This window comes from Harmonia axyridis, chromosome 6 (genome assembly GCF_914767665.1).
Source record: "Harmonia axyridis chromosome 6, icHarAxyr1.1, whole genome shotgun sequence".
Lineage (NCBI taxonomy): Eukaryota > Metazoa > Arthropoda > Insecta > Coleoptera > Coccinellidae > Harmonia > Harmonia axyridis.
In genome coordinates this window covers 25,997,758-26,015,202 of record NC_059506.1, presented here as the reverse complement: position 1 = coordinate 26,015,202, position 17,445 = coordinate 25,997,758, and the positions used below count along the sequence as shown (strand labels likewise).

General features: G+C 35.4%; 1 protein-coding gene across 1 annotated transcript in view; it reads right to left on the bottom strand.

Moving 5' to 3' along the window:
• The window catches only part of LOC123682030 (ankyrin repeat domain-containing protein 12), an 83,757-nt gene that overhangs the window by 47,521 nt on the left and 18,791 nt on the right, over positions 1-17,445 (bottom strand). Inside the window, exon 2 of the mRNA XM_045620410.1 lies at positions 16,442-16,612. Coding sequence (XP_045476366.1) covers positions 16,442-16,554 — 113 coding nt within the window. The 5' untranslated portion in view covers positions 16,555-16,612. The remainder of the gene's footprint in view (positions 1-16,441; positions 16,613-17,445) is intronic.

Below are 17,445 nucleotides of genomic sequence, written 5' to 3'. Positions count from 1 at the left end.
TAGGCAATCAAAAATCGACAGGTACACCGCATTGGCCTCATTTTGGAAAACAATCCATGAATTTCGAAGATTTGAAATGAAGAAATGAATTTTAGAAATAATCTAACCAAACGACATGGAAGAAGCTGACAAATTTTATGCAGACAACGCATCACAAATAAAAATAATAATAATTTAAAGGAGGTTGACAAGTCGATTAACAAAACGGAATGGTAAAAAATGACATTCTCTTATGTAGAATCTTCATTTTTTTTCCAGTCACGAATCCTTGACTTTTATAATAGTCGATTATAATAATTGTCTGATTGTTTTATTCTTTTGACCCACAAAACCAGTCTGCTCAGTTGCTAAACACCTCATCAATCTGAATATTTTTATCGACATTCGTTTTCTCTTCCTATTTGCAACCGAATCTGTATCTCGAAATATCTAACGAAATTCGATTTGCTAAGGAAAGGAATTTTTCAAGAATAAATTATTCCGTGGAGATCTTTCAGCATACATGGGATATAATTCAGATGCCTCGACAAAAAAAACTTGATGAAAGGATTTTGGTCATTCACAAAAAATTGTTATTTTCCAAATTATATACAAAAAATTGTCAAAAAATGGAATATTTAACTTTTTTTTGTATTTTTTCAATTTTTGATCACGAAATTTTGGTGGCAAACCTCAAGTTCGGATTCAGCAACCCAAAAATCATATGAAACCGATTAAATCAAAACTACCTCAAAACTTTCTTGTGAAAAACACATATTGACTGGATTATTTTGCGAGAACATTTATTTGTCCTTGAGAAAGCTTTTCTCGAAATGGTGTGAAACTTGCTCACCACTGATTTAAAAGCAACAACGCATCGTCAATTCCGAACGCTATTTGTAGCTGATTGAGCGAAACAAATAGGATTTTTTGCCATTTGTGACAGTGAATGAAATATGGATTTATAACTATACACCTGAGTCAAAGAGAGCGTCAGCTGAGTGGTAAACAGTCATTGAAATCCGTTCAAAGCGAAAAAACTCTCAAACGTCAGCTGGCAAGGTTATGGCATCCGTATTTTAGAACACGCATGGAATATTGTTCATTGACTTTCTTGATAAAGGTAAAACCATCAACAATCATATTACATAACGTTATTGTATTGATTGATAACAGGTGCTCAAATGTAAAAGAAAAAATCCTTTGTCATCAACACAATGCTCTTTGTCGCAAATCGACATCCCACCACATCCTCCAGATCAGGCTCTCAGTGATAAATAATAATAATAATATATTGTAAGGTGAAATTGGATTTCACCTTACAATAAAAAGTGTAAGGATAAATAATTAAATCAGTAAATAATAATATAAGTCTGATTATGAGCTGATACATAAATAAACATTTGTGATTACTAGCCTTTTGTAAACCTCGGAAGAATATTCAGGCAAAGAAATTTGGTACTGATGAAGAAGTGAAATTGAAGCATATCAAGGAAGCAAAGACGAATCTTTCTGCAAAAAGATATTGAAAAGTAAGTAGAGCCTTGGAATACAGGTATCCCAAATTCGATGCTCACTGAAAGCATCTCGAAAACTATAAGACTTAGAAAAAAAATCTTCAAGCACCCCCGAGCTCATTTTTCGAAATAATCAGATATCAGAAAGCAGATCATATATTTCTTTATTCATTCTCGAGTTACAGGGGTTTCTGAAAAATTGTTTTCACTGGTTAGGCCCGAGACTTATTGAGTGAAGTGTTATGAATTCAATGATACTGTTCACATTTACGTCTACCTGTCTGTAAACATGTACGTAAATCATGTTATCACCGAGCATTTACATATATATGTTGAATATATCGAATAATTCAAATAGTAAAAATCGCTATGCTATTCACAAGGCCGCAGCAAGAACTGGAAATATCTGTTTTTATCATGAATAATAGAGATTATGATAAATGAAAGGGTCCCTTTCCTCATATAGATTCTATTTGCATAGTTGAATTCCTTTTCTCCTAATTGCTCAGCAGGTTGTCGGACAAGACAGCTTTTTCAAAGTAAAAATAAGGGAATTAGTTTCACAACAAACCTACGTCCCAATTAATGACATTTTCTGTTTGAATATTTAGTCATGGTCTTATTCCTTTATACTGGCCAAAGGATTTTTGAAAATTCAAACTTCCACAGTAATTTTGAGTGGGAATATTTTATTCAATTTCAATTTTAAATAATTAATGAAGTCGCTATCACAACCAATAAATATTTGGCCATGGAAAAAAAATTGAAGAAGTTTTGTCGTTAAGTGAGCAGCTTTTACGTTGTAATTTCAGTCATCTCATTTTTTTTTCACGAAATTCGGTATTCTGACAACCTACTTTTCCATCACTTTTTCGCATAAATTTGGCTCTATTCTGAGTAAGTTCAATGTAGAGTTTCAAATTGCTCAGTTGTTGTTGGATTATCAGCATAAACTTTTGATTAAAACATATAACCACAGAAAGAAAGCACAGTATACAGCGAGTATTAACCAATTAACTGTACCATTTGTTGTGATAAATTTATCACCTAATTTTGTTTTCATTGAATCGATTGTTAAGGTAGCTCTGTGGCTGATGGAACCATCTTGTTGAAACCACATATCCTCCAGATTATTCTCAACAACAATTAACATTGTGTTTTCTTCAATGAAATAAGAAGTAAGCATAATATGCATACTACACAGTGACTTTATATGGATCTAATAGTGTCTCATCAGTTTCGTATTGTATTTTCATCACTCAAATCCTGCGATTTTGTTTGTTCACATAACCATTCAACCCAATATTATCGTCATCACTAAATACTATTTTTCGAGAAAATTGTTCATCAAGTTTCAAGAGCAGAGTCTAATGGCTCTAGTTCAGGAAACACTTGACTTATTTTTTTTTTCCAAAATCTTTCCTTAAAATTAAGATTTGAAAGGGATTACCACCACGTGGTTTTTCACATATAAGTCAAACTTTGGTACCCATTCATTTCCCCTCTATGACCAAACTTTGTACGTTGTACGAAGTTATTATACATTGACTTCATCTCCACTTTTCATTATCGAAGCAAATAAGTAGAGGCCAGGACTGTACGTCGACCTTCACGAAATTTTAATTTTAGCTCTTTTGTAATAATTTTTGGTTTTTACCACGAATATTTCAAAAATATATCAGTATCTACTTTGTAGAAAATATATATCATCAATTTTTTTGCGAAAAACTAAAAGTTACAAATATTACCGAAATGTGCTGGCGAGTCATCAAAAATCACATCACAAGGATCGAGTCCTGTAAGAGATCACATGGAGGAGCATCATATTGAAATAAAAATCCATTCGATATTCTAAATGGAAGTGTGTTTTATTTTCGGAAGCACAAAGTGGATTAACCTTTATGTTTCCTCAGTTCAGTTAACACTGAAATGCGTAATAGTTTCTCCAATAATATTAATAGAAAGTCTCAGCATTCAGTATAATTTCCTTGATTTGGAAACGTAGGAGTTTTCTTTATCTCATTTTGTTGTTAAAAAAGTCTTCGATTTGCAACATTTTTCTATAATTTCAACTTATATTAAGTGAATCAGAAGTAAATAATTTTCTATCATGCGTAGTGAGCATATCAATCAATTAAAGTCAATACAAGTCTTTACAAGTGATTATGTGATCTCATTCAAATTATTTATCGGACTCATCCCACTCATCGTCTGCACCATTCATCATTATAACGGATATGACTAGAATCAGCTGGTCTCATGTACTAACAAGGAGGAAATATGACATGTGAGACTAAGCACTACATCATAATACTATGATATTATATTGCTTTAAGCTCCATCTTACAGTATATTATCAAATGGATAATTAAATTTTTATGGCACTCCTCCTATTAACATCCAACCAAATAGGTTTATAACGTTATTACAATCTTTTTATTGAGGGATCTCCTCATAAACAATGGTATACCAGCTATCTAAACTATCAATAAGCATACACACAATGATTTCTTTGTTTAAACTGGTCAATACAAAGAAAATACCGTTTTATCAGTGATTTTTTAGCAACAAGTTTGTAAAGACTCAAAAGTTTCCATTCGTGTTTTTTTCAGATTCTTTGATTTACAGTCTTTGAAGTTTATACTCGAATTCTCAATCTGAAAGAATCAATGAAATATAGTACTCATTAGTTCTCTACAACTTTGAGCAGATGACTCCATTGGTTATTACACTTCAAAACTGTGTAACTTTCATTTTCGTGTTTTCTGTTTGAAAAGATGATAATAATCTCGAGTGTAACATTTGCTCCATCTTCTAATAAGCCTAATTACTCATAGGTGAACAACTTTGTTTTCGCCGTTTTTTTTTTCAGAAATTCAAGGGTTTATTGTAAATTACTGGTTACACATTTATGATTGAAAATGTTGTTCATCGCTGGCCACTACTTTCTCCCATCTGCCGGGCAGCAAACGAATCCCGCGTGGAAAAAACTGGTCATCATTTGAAGCGATCCACGAATCTATCCAGTTTTTTACTTCTTCACAAGACCGGAAGTGCTGGTCAGCCAGGTCGTGTGCCATTGATCGAAACAATTGATAGTCTAGGAGAGCAACGTCTGGAGAAGCGGGTGGGGTAGGAACGTTTACAAGAATGACTTGACCACTTTCGCAACCTAGGGTCGAGCATTGTCATGCTCTAAAATCACATCATCATGTCTCTCGTTGTTTCGCGGCCGTTTGTCTCTTAGAGCTCGTCTCAAACGCATTAATTGCGTTTGATAACGATAGCCTGGGATTGTTTCAGTCGGGTTTAACAACCCATAATACACTACGCCGAGCTGGTCCCACCAAATACGGAGCATGACCTTGGAACCGTGAATATTTGGTTTGGCCGTCTCTGCCTTCCAAGCAGATCTTCACAAGCAAACAAACGCCGTTCAACATATCTCGGCTTTAACTCGTACGTCACCCAATTTTATTGTTTCTGAATCATTCCCATGACTTCCAGGCGTTTTGAAATGACTTGTTGTGTCACTTCCGATGATCCTGCCAATTCATGTTGCGTCTTGATCAAGTAATGCAATTCTGCATCTTCGAAAAAATTCTTTCTTCCACTGCTAGGCTGGTCTTCGACGTAAAAATAACCGTTCTTTAAGCGTTGAAACCACTCTCGTCGCGTTCTTTCACCATAGGTATTTGAGAGCATTCGATGAGCCTGAGCCGCAGATTTTTTCATATTAATGCAGAAAATTATAACCTCCCGCAAATGACGAGAATTTGGCTCGTAAGTTGAAATGTTTAATCAATAATAACTTTATGATGCAGACACAAATCGACTAATATTTCGATGACGTTATGTTTACAAATACCTAAGCTTACGATCTATTTAATTCGACGGCGAAAGCAAAGTTATATAAGACTTAGAGACCCATTGGAGATGTTTTCTCTAAGTTTAATAGTTTTCGAGACTTGGGACATCTTGTACATACGAATGACGAGTGGTCGATTTTTTTGAAATAATGTGTTTTAACTAGTTAGGCCCTTAGGACTTATTGAGTGAAACGTTATTCTATTCGATACAAAAAAAAAACAAAGAGCGCGTAAATGAACCAACGCTCAAAGCTATGTACATCAGTACAAAGCAACAAAGACATTTTTTGTTTGACTGTATCGGTCTTTGCTTGATAGAATTATTCACTATCACAGATCTTTTGCCTAGATCTAGATGATATTTTTGTATCGCTTAATGTTGTAAAATAAATGTAAATGTAAATATACTCAAAGATTGAATATTTTGAATAGCAGTTGTTCTTCAATTCGCCATAACATAATGTGCCTTTGGTAACTATGATCGGTTTCGTTTATTACACAATATAAATGAACTTTGCAGTTGATAATTCATTTGAAAGCATTATATCTTTGACAGACAGTAGCAAAAGCGCAGATTTTCAATACGCCATATTGAATAAAACCGTTGAAATTTCACCGTTTGTTCGATTAAATTGACTAGCAGAGTTTCCTTTCAAACTCTTGATTGCTTACCAACAATCCGTTTTTCAGAATCTGCATCATATCCATCGAAATTACGAAATTACTTGTACCAAAGCGATTACTCAATCTTGTCGCTAAACTGCATATTCACGCCAGTATATGAATATTCCCCTGTCATATTTATAAGGATTGAACTTTCGCTGTTATACCTAATAAATGAATTAGATTTCGCAAGGTTAATTATCCTGACCTTTTTTGCGGCCTAGAAATTGAAGTCAAGTGGGTATGAACAGTTTCTTGAAAAATGGAAAAAGGACTATGTCATGTATATCCTTAAAGGTAAGGTATGGTGTGAGAGATCAATTTATCAATCATCATTATGACTTCGGATGGTTTTCAAGTGATTAAACGACATAAACAGACAACTACCTATGTTATGTCATATGATTTATTTTTAAGCTCACCAGTATATGTTGAATACTTAACGAAGATAACACAAGGCAACGAATAAAAAAATTTTATTTTTGGTTCTTGGGATTTTGGAGTTGATTTCAATTATATTTGGGACGCTTAATGAGTACATTCAATCCGTTTTTCTCTATCAGCTCTACTTTTTTAGATACATCAACTTGTCTACCAATGTTGGTTTCATTCGGTATATTCATTCATGAGAGGTCTAAAATTATTATATATTCATTAAAGCAAACACAATGGTTTTATTGTCAGTCTGTAATTGAGTAAATGCCAGGTAAATCTATAAATAGTGGTACCATTGCCTATCAGGTACCTAACTGACTATTTTAATCCCCTAACTCGGGTAAGTAAGAGAAAAAATCATACTTCCTCCGTTACATATTGAGTTAGGCTTAATGAAGCAATTTGTGAAGGCTCTTGATAAGAATGGGTCATGTGTTACATATATAGGGGTAAAAATGCATCAGTTGAGCACAGAAAAATTCAAAGCAGCGATATTTGACGGCCCACAAATAAGACAATTATTTAAGAGTCCTGCCTTCATAAATTCAATAAATCAAGTTGAACGAGAAGCTTGGACATCATTTGTTGCAGTTGTAGAAAATTTTCTAGGCAAACATAAAGCTCAAAACTATGATGAAATGATTGACAAGATGCTTAATAGTTTCAAATCCTTAGGGTGCAATATGAGTATTAAAATACACTATTTACACAGCCACTTAGACTGTTTTCCAGAAAATTTAGGATACATGAGTGAGGAACAAGGTGAAAGATTTCACCAAGATATTAAAGTTTTGGAGGACCGCTACCAAGGAAGATGGGACATACCCATGATCGCAGATTACTGTTGGAGTCTAAAAAGGGACTGTTTAAAAAAACATTCAAGAATGTCGCGGAAAAGAAGCTTTCTAAGTGTTGAGTGACAATTTGATTTCTTAAATTTTTTTGTTTGTTTGTAAGTACGACATTATATTGAATTTTTTCAAACTAAAATAAAAGTTTCGTATCTACTTTTGTTTACTACACTGACGGATTTGAGTTAAAATAATATAACTTATATTTATTTAAAATAAGATTTCTTAGGAATTTGAACTCCTAGGTAAAAATGAATACGTTATTTGAATATCAAATTGATATAAAATCAGCTCAAAAAACCTCGAAACCAAAACAGCTGTTCCCCCGTGAATCTGAATAAATATCTTCTCAATACCAAAAGAACTTCCGAGTCTAGGTTTTTGTTGTGATATTATGATAGCTCACGTTCCGCATTGAAGATCATATTCGTTTATTTATGTTGTATAATGAATAGTTATGCATGGATTATTTCGTTTCAGAATGACATGTTAATGAGCGAAAACAAATGTTACATGTTGACTGCGTTTCAGAAATTTCCTATAATATAAACTGAATGATTCAATCAATGAAAACACAATAGGAATTTCACACAATGGTTGCTTATTTCCTACCGCCTCGAAGAATATTTCAAATCCAAAATTTATCAAGAAAAAGTGAAATAAAAAAAATTGAATTTAATTAACCTCTTCGGAATTGAACATGAAACCGTGGAAATAACGGGTGTTTTTTTCGAGGTATATCACTTCAAGTTGGCATTACTGTTCAATATGGCGACCGATTTAACAGCTGTCAAGTGATTTATTCTCAGTTTGGTTTGGCAATTCATCATGAATAGACTCACGACTGAACAACGCTTGCAAATAGTGCAATTTCATTTCGAAAATAATGGTTCTGTGCGGAATACGTATCGCGCACTACGTCCATTTTATTTTGTTTAGCGATGCCGCATTTGGAGTGAAGCTAATTCTCAAGTGTATGTCGAAACACCGTTACATCCAGAAAAACTGACTGTTTGGTGCGCTTTATGGGCTGGTGGAATCATTGGTCCGTACTTCTTCAAAAACGATGATGGCCAGAACGTTACAGCCAATGGTGATCGGTATAGAGCCATGATTACTAACTTTTTCATTCCTGAATTGAACAACCATGATGTCCAGGAGCTGTGGTTCCAACAAGACGACGCAAAATGTCACACAGCTCGTGCCACAATCGATTTATTGAAAGACACGTTCGGTGACCGCCTAATTTCACGTTTTGGACCTGTTAATTGGCCTTCAAGATCTTGTGATTTAACACCGCTAGACTACTTTATGTGGGGCTATGTAAAGTCATTGGTGTATTCGGATAAGCCACAAACCCTTGACCATTTGGAAGACAACATTCGCCGTGTTATTGCCGATATACGGCCACAAATGTTAGAAAAAGTCATCGAAAATTAGACGTCCAGATTGGACCGCATCCGAGCCAGTCGTGGCGGTCATATGCCAGAAATCATATTTAAGATATAATGCCATAAGATTATCTTGCGGATAAATAAAATTCATGTCAATCGAATAATCCATCGTTGTTTTATTCCAATTTAAAGATCTATAGCTCTAAAAACAACACCCTTTACTTGCAAAAAGCATACTTCACTGATAATATTAGCGGACAGATAGGATTGTGTTTTCTGCTCAAAATTAAAAAATTACAGACATTTATGTAAAATGATAGACCGCTGTTCCCCAACAACAAGTAACTTTTCAAATATAAATTACCACTCGGAGAAATAAAATCATAAAACGAGACGTAGGAATAAATGTTTTCGTGAAAATTGCAGTATCATTCAGAGATCATGAAACCTACACTTGGAGATTATATAGTACACAATTATCTCGAAATTAAATCTATAATTGAATAGCATGATCTTTTTCCAACTTAACATGAAAAAAATTAGAGCGTAACAATATGCCAGGTGAAATGAGATAAATCTCAATCGAGAATAGGAACAATTAACCTCCTTTGGCAATTGATGTATAAATCGATAGGAAGAGCAGATATTTCAGATTATGTATTCGAACTGCTGATGACCAACAAGGCGATTTCATAATGATTTTGATTGATCCTTATAGATAATAAGTATTGGCTTGGAGAATTAAAAAAAACAAACGAATGGATTTAATCTGTATTCATTAGTATTGTCGATGAAGGAGTAATTTGTATCAACGGAGTTAGGAAATATTTTGTATATCAATTCCAAAATTATATTCTTCTTTTTTCCTTAATGTAAGCGTAGCGATAAATTACGCTAATTTCATAATTTTCCATATTAAAGGTTTTTTTTCAATATTGAAATAGTTATCTCAGGAATTCCAGCAACAACATTTAATAATCCTAAGCGATGTGGGCGCAGGCTTGATCTCCGATGGTTTTTTTTCTCTTCAAATTCTATTCAAGTTCACTAAGTGTACAGGAGGGAATTTTTTTTCAATGTATCTAACTACATATATGCTCAGTGCTGGAATATTTCTTTTTTAATTCTTGGTGAACTTTTGGGAGCTTACATATAAACAGTCTCACTGTCGTAAGTGTCCTTTTTGCAAGTAAAATTATAGGATATGTAGGATCCAGTTATTGTTCCCTGTAAATAATTGAGATGGTCAACCGGATGCTTGGAGACCTATTTATTTCTTCAAGTGTCGAGGGCATGACAATTTCAATGAATTTATAGGGAACGAATTGTTATTGTACATATAATGTAAAAATGATGTGTTATTCTTCGAGGTGTTGAAGATATGTCATGGAGTTGTAAATCTTGAAGAGATTTACTGGGGGGTTGTGAAAATTCGAAGACAATACGGTCGTACCAGATGTGTCACATCTGTGTATCAGGTTCTAGTCCTTCGAGAATATTCGATTTCCAGGAATCCGCGAAGATCTTTGTGGGCGGTACGGCAAAATTCTTATTGGACTAGGGGATGGTACTTTCCCTAAGGGTGTGGTCAAGCCGAAAGAAAGGAGGTCGATATTCGAGACAGGGTAAGTTCCAATCGGCAGAGAGACAATTCAAATTAAGACGAGTCAAGTTCGGTCGGTCAACTTAAGACGTAAGACGAAAAGACGGTTCGCGGACTAAATCAAAACGAGTTAGAGACGAGACGACCGAAAACTTGAAGTAAGACGAAGACGTGATAAACGAAGACGTTTCGAGTAATCAACAAACGAGTTAAAGACAAAATTCAGTACCGTAGTGAGAAACGTGTAATTAAGACGTAATTAGGATCTTCTCAATACTTAGTTTGTACTGTATAAGTGTGGCTTTGTAAATAGATGTAAATAATTGAAAAGAGTTTAATTATTACAAATCCAACAAAGTCACTGAGAAAAAGACGAAAGGCCAGGTAATCGAATCATACCTCTAGACGATCGATTAACCAAGCCTACAGATATTTATATTTTTTTTTTTTGACTGTTTGGTGATTTTGTTTTGTATATTATCTGCAAATAAAGTTCATTATTATTATTATAACGATTATTTTGTATGCTCCCTCGCTGCGTACGCTCATGATTACTGAAACAGTATTATAAGTCTTGAGTTACCCCCTACGGTATATTTAAAAACAATATCCGATGAAAAGCACCTGAGACAAGATAAACTTAGTTTGAAATCACAAAAATTACAAAATCTCAACAATAAAAAGTATCATAAGAGATATTATTTTAGTGAAGCATTGAAAGGTTCAGTTATTTCCAGTTTTTCAATATTCGCTGTTTGATTTTACTTGTAAAAAGCTTGAGTAAAATAGGCTTTTGTTTGTTTGGATGGTGTAGATTATGTTTTCCAATTTTGTAACGTAACAAAACATTTCGTTCGTTCGATATTGTTTTTACGAAGTCAGATTCATGACGTATTTGAATCTTCTTCAGGCTCTTTTGGGATTCCATGGTTGCAGACGTTCATTTTATAATTCCAGTTTTCTAAATTTATCAATATTTATCAGATCTTATTGTTGTGAATTCAGAATAACCTTTTCCTAGCTCTTTAACGCTTCGACCAGTTATAATAGGACTTTATTGATTCAAATTCGTTACAAATGAACAGAAAAGCAAAACAACCCCAGGGCGAAGTTCAGATGGCATTCGATGATGCCTCTGTTCTGCCACTCAAACCATTTTCCATATGTTACAGTTTTTGTCTTTTGTAGAACGTATGAATCGATTGATAAAATCCTCGCTCTGAATTATTTTTTATTAATAATTGCTTCTTCACAATAGATTGCAAATCCTGCTTCACGAATTCGCTTTTTATGTATCAACGAAATCTTTCCACTGACAATCTCTCTCAAACTGAGAAGGAACCTTTACTGTTCTATTTAGAATGCATAAATCAAAGTCCCAACTGATATTCAATTCCATTGAGTCATTAGTATGTCATTTTATATTCTGCAGAAGGTTCAATCTCAACAGGAACTCTGTAATTAAACTCGTATAATTGAGTGAGCACAGAATAAAGAGGGAGATATTCAACTCAGTTTCTCAATAGCATTTCTCTGAACGTGATACTGGCGCCTTCGCCAATTTGCATTCAAGCGATATAAGTTCAAAAGAATTCTAACCATCTAATTAAGTTATGTTCAGTGTTATTATATGCAAGAATCTATTCGCAAAATATTCAGAATGCCTCACGAAGGAATCAGTTGGGAAAATGCCTCAAAGATATATAAAACTATGTGTAGGTCAATTCTTGGACATACGGACATACGCAACGAATTCGCTGTTACGAAACTTAGAGGTTGGGAGAGAACATCGCTGTGATAAATCACATAGCTAAGACACCCCCTCAAATTATATATTACACAACCTACCCAATGAACTCCTATACAGAAAGACCAAGATACAGCCAATATCAGAAAGAATGAAAACTCTGAATGGAAGATTTCTGAAACGTGTGAAGGAGCTGGAAGACATATGATATGTTCCATAGAGAACATCTCATGAGAGAAGTGACTGCGACACCCAGAAAGTTTCCGACCCTCACTGTGATAGACGGACTCACAACAAACTAATAACATTAATTGTTCAAGATCAATTTTTACACCAAATAAATTTTTTTTCTTCCATCTTATGTAATTGAATGTATGTAGGCTTGGTTAATCGATCGTCTAGAGGTATGATTCAATTATCTGGCCTTTCCTCTTCTTCTCCGTGACTTTGTTATAATAATTAAACTCTTTTTAATTATATACATATATTTCTCTTTTTCAGTATCGTAATGAGTTCATTACAGTTCTAAAAACAATGCTGTAATGAATTCAATGAAGCATCGTTTTTAGAACTATTTTTCGTTTTGTGGTTGTCTATACTGACTTCCAATCCTATCAAATTTCAACAAACGTCAATAATTGTAAATCAATAAAATTTGGATATAGTGGAAAGATTTGTACATTATTCGCAATTTCTATTAATTCTGGTGATGTTGAATCGATTTCGTCAGACATAATTCACGAATTTAGTGCTCAATTGTAAATTATTTCAAAATTGGAAACGTACGATTCATATTCAAATTCCGTCAATGGTGTCAATGTTTGTAACAATCACACCAACTGCCAAGATGAAATGAAAAAGTCACTAGGATATATAATCTGAAGTTTTCATTGAATTTGTTCAATATTTCATAAAACTTGACTGAAATAGAGAAAATATCGTCTAATAGTCATTGCAGAAGGCAATTCCGACACTCTTGCGTTCGAAAACTCGCTCCTTCGTCGCTCGTTTTCGAATTTCGCATTCGTGTTGGAATATGAACTCATTCTACAACTTCTGTTAGAATATACTATTACAAAGCCACACTTCAGTACAAACACAGTAGATACGATACTGAATTTCGTCTTTAACTCGAGTGTTAGTTACTCGAAGCGTCTTCGAATATCACGCCTTCGTCTTTAATTCTAGTTTCAGTCGTCTCGTCTTTAACTCGTTCGCGACTCGTCTCAATCTAGTCCGCGAACCGTCTTTACGCCGTACGTCTTAAGTTGACCGACCGAACTTGCTCTTAACTTGTCTTAGACTTAACTTGAACTGTCCACCGGCTGGAACTTACTCTCGACTCGAACTTGGACTTCTTTCTTCGACTTAAACTGAACTTGAACTGTCTATCGGCTGGAACTCACTGACCTTCCCTGGCTATCGACTTCCCTTCTTCCGGCTTGGCCAAACCCTTAGCGCCACTCTGATATCGGGGGAAAGTACCAAGTACCACCCCTAGTCCAATAAAAGTTTTGCCGTTCCGCCCACACAAAGCTCTTCGTGGATTCCTGGAAATTTCATCGGCCATGGATCATGGAATATTCTCGAAGGACCAGCATTCGATACGCAGATGTGACATCCGGTACATAACCCCCAGTAAATCTCTTACGATTTACAACCGACATGACACATCTTCGACACCCCGTAGAATTAACACTTCCTTTGGCCTTTTTACATTATGTACAATAGCAATTCGTTCCTTGTAAATTCATTGAAACTGTCATGCCCTCGACACTTGAAGAAACTAATAGGTCTCCAAGCATCCTGTTGACCATGTCAATTATTTACAGGGAACAATGACTGGATCCTACATGTATAGATCTACGGTCGCTGGCCTTAGACTGTGGTCAATAAAGTACAGGTATTATCATTATTATTCTATGCTGGATGATTCATTCAACTATTAAATAATTTTGTATTATAAAGATAGATTTTTTTTTTAATTATATATAAAGGGTGTTTTTTTAAGAGCTATAGAACTTTAAATTGCAATGAAACAACGATAGATTATTCGATTGACATGAATTTCATTTATCCGCAAGATAATCTTGTGGCATTACATTTTAAATATGATTTCTGGATGACCGCCACGGCTGGCTCAGATGTAGTCCAATCTGGACGTCCAATTTTCGATGACCCATAAAGCGCACCAAACAGTCAGTTTTTCTGGATGTAACGGTGTTTCGACATACACTTGAGAAATAGCTTCACTCCAAATGCGGCAGTTTCGTTTGTTGACGTAGCCATTCAACCAGAAGTGCGCTTCATCGCTAAACAAAATAAAATGGACGTAGTGCGCGATACGTATTCCGCACAGAACCATTATTTTCGAAATAAAATTACACTATTTGCAAGCGTTTTTCAGACGTGAGTCTATTCATTATAAATTGCCAAACCAAACTGAGAATAAATCACTTGACAACTGTCAAATTGGTCGCCATTTTGAACAGTTATGCCAACTTAAAGTTATATACCTCGAAAAAAAACACCCGTTACATTATATTTTTGGAGTACTTGACATTATAAAATAAATCCTGCAAACCATTTTCCCATGGCTATTGTGATGAATTTTCCATGCATTTCATACAATAACCTCCGCAAATAGAAAGTGAGGGTGTATTAAAGAAGTGAAAAGATCTTCGGAAACGATAAATTTCACAGCAATATCTACGAATAAGGTGTGACTGGCGCCTCCTCCAATTTGCAACTTGCAACGGGCTTGTCAATTTTTCTATTTAGTTGCGTTATAATATTCGAATATCAGTAATAAAAATGATCTACGATTGGGCTCCCTTAACATCGTTGTCAACTTTATCTATAAAGCCTGCCGTGAATTCGATAACTTTCGGCTGTTTCTGCTTCTGATTCACTGAGCCTGCAAATCTTGTCTGCTGACTTTCCCATGCGGTACAAATGATGTTTGTACCGACAGTGCCCCGTCAGCAGTCCCACCATCACCCGAAGCTCGGCTCGTGACAGCTTCAAGAGGGGTGTTAGTCCAGTGGGTTATCCTGTTATTCAACTCACATTACTGGACCGCAGCCTTACATTGGTCTTTTTGTAGCCCACAGAAAGGCTCAGGTCCAGCAGGTGTTAATATTGAGGCACTTTTTGCAAGTTCATCGGCTTTTTCATTTCCTTCAACCTGGTACCCATAGTAGAGTCACTTTATTGCCTCTGGTCCATTGCCTTATTGTGTAACGGCACTCCCAGATCAACAGAGACCCCTGGCAGTACGATTCCAGGGATCTCAGGGTGGTTTGGCTGTCCGTGGTGATGTAGATTTGCGCCCCCTCGAGGTTCATTTTGAGACACTCCTGAGAGCATACATAAACAGCCATTATCTCGGTCTGTAGAATCGAGGGCTCACTTCCCAGGGCTTTAGAGATCCTCAGTTTAGGTTCATATTTCCCAATGCCAGTGCCCTTCTCAGATTTTGATCCATCGGTGAACTATATGGATGACTTTTTGTCCAAACGATTTACGAGACTTATTGCACGAGGACGGTCTTTTATAACCGTTTCAAAATCATAGGTGGTTGGCATAACATCCGATGGTTTTGCTAAGAGGTTTGAATCTAATTGATTCAGTATCCTCATATGTCCAACCCAGTTTCCAGGAAGGAGCTTTCCATTAAGGGAAATTCTTATTGCTTCCAGCAGGCTAGATTTCCTCACATATAAATCCTAGGGAGGCAAGTCCAGTATGACCTCCAGCGCTCTTGTGGTAGCTGAGTGCATAGCTCCTGTGACACCAATGCATGCCAGCCTTTGCAGTTTCAGCAACCGGCTGCGTGTGGTGGCTGCCTCAGTTTTTGTCCACCATGCTAGAGATGCATAGGTGACAATAGGGCGTACCACCGCTGTGTCTTTCCAAAGAGTCTTTTGCAGGCCATATATATGTGGCTATTGCAAATAACATGTTCTTCTTGTATTCAGTTAGTCGAGGGTACATTTTATTAGAGTTTCAAATCTTTCAATTGTGTCTGCTTCGTTTTTTTTTTCTATTTGTAAATTAAACTTCAGTATGTGTATCAATGGAACTACTGATAAAATTTAGGTATTGCTATTGCTCAAATTCTAAGTAATCTCTCGAAAAGGATGTAACATGGGTCAAGGACTCCTCTGCTTTCCTGCTTTACTAATCGATCTAAATCGCTCTGTCTTCATTAGTAATACAGAATCTTAACATTCTTAACCTAAACCGGAATCGGAAGATTAATTTCAAGCTCCATAACATCCCTACCTGAAATAGGCAGGAAGGCATTTCGTTTCAACATAAAGCTCGGAAAGAGACACGAAAAAAGGTATTGAGTCATCAGAGTTTAAAAAATGCACCTACCTCAACTCTGGCGACGTATCCACCAGCAACTTAACGCAATCCAAGCACCCTCTGGCGGCAGCATAGTGAAGCGCCAGCGTTACATTCGTAGTAGACCGCTCCAGGGCCGGCATCTCGTTGTGGGTCTGTGCTTCCCACAGCAACCAACGTAGGACGTTCAGTCGGCCGTACCTGCAAAACGAAATAGCGTAGTGTAAATTAATTGTTTTATTGGCCGTTTCGACAACAAGAATTATTTGCACTAGATTAAATTGAAGATATGCATGCAACCAACGGTTGCTCATCGATAATTAACAAAGAAAACGGTAAAAAACTAGCGGTTTTATCGCCAATTCATTGAACGTCTTTCGATTCAGATGATGCAGATTATGTTCATGATATTTACTGCTTTAATTACGCTATATTTCTGCAGATCTTCAGATAATAGTTGTAGTAACCCACAAAGAATGTCTAAGGACTTGTTGCTCGAAAAAGTTCCTAATATTTATCTATGGTTTTTTCTCTCCTCTTGTGTCTCAAAATCATCACAAGAAATATGAAAAGTTGATACAGGTTGTCAGAGAATAATGTACCATCATATTATATCTATGACTAATATATTGAGAGATATTTTTTGAAGTGTTTGCCGTTTGAACTTACATCTTTCTTCATTTATTATTTTATAATCTGATATGTCACTTGTTATTTCATACATAGCTTTAACGACTGTGCACTTACTATGAAAATTTCGGTGCGTCTCAAACTCGAGGTTTCAAGAATAACTTTCACAATCTCTTTTTTTAACTCAATATTTTCAAAATTTGGAGAATCCACTGTTTGCACTAACAAAATACTCTTCTATCTTTACAATACATATCTTTACCGTATTTGAAAAAACGCCGTTCAAAACTTTTCATCTCAGGAAAAATTGCCTGTTGCATCAAAATTGAAAAATATTGAAGTACGAAGAAGGAGTAGCTTCCAAGTATAGTATATTTATAGCTGAATATTTCGATTATGTAAGG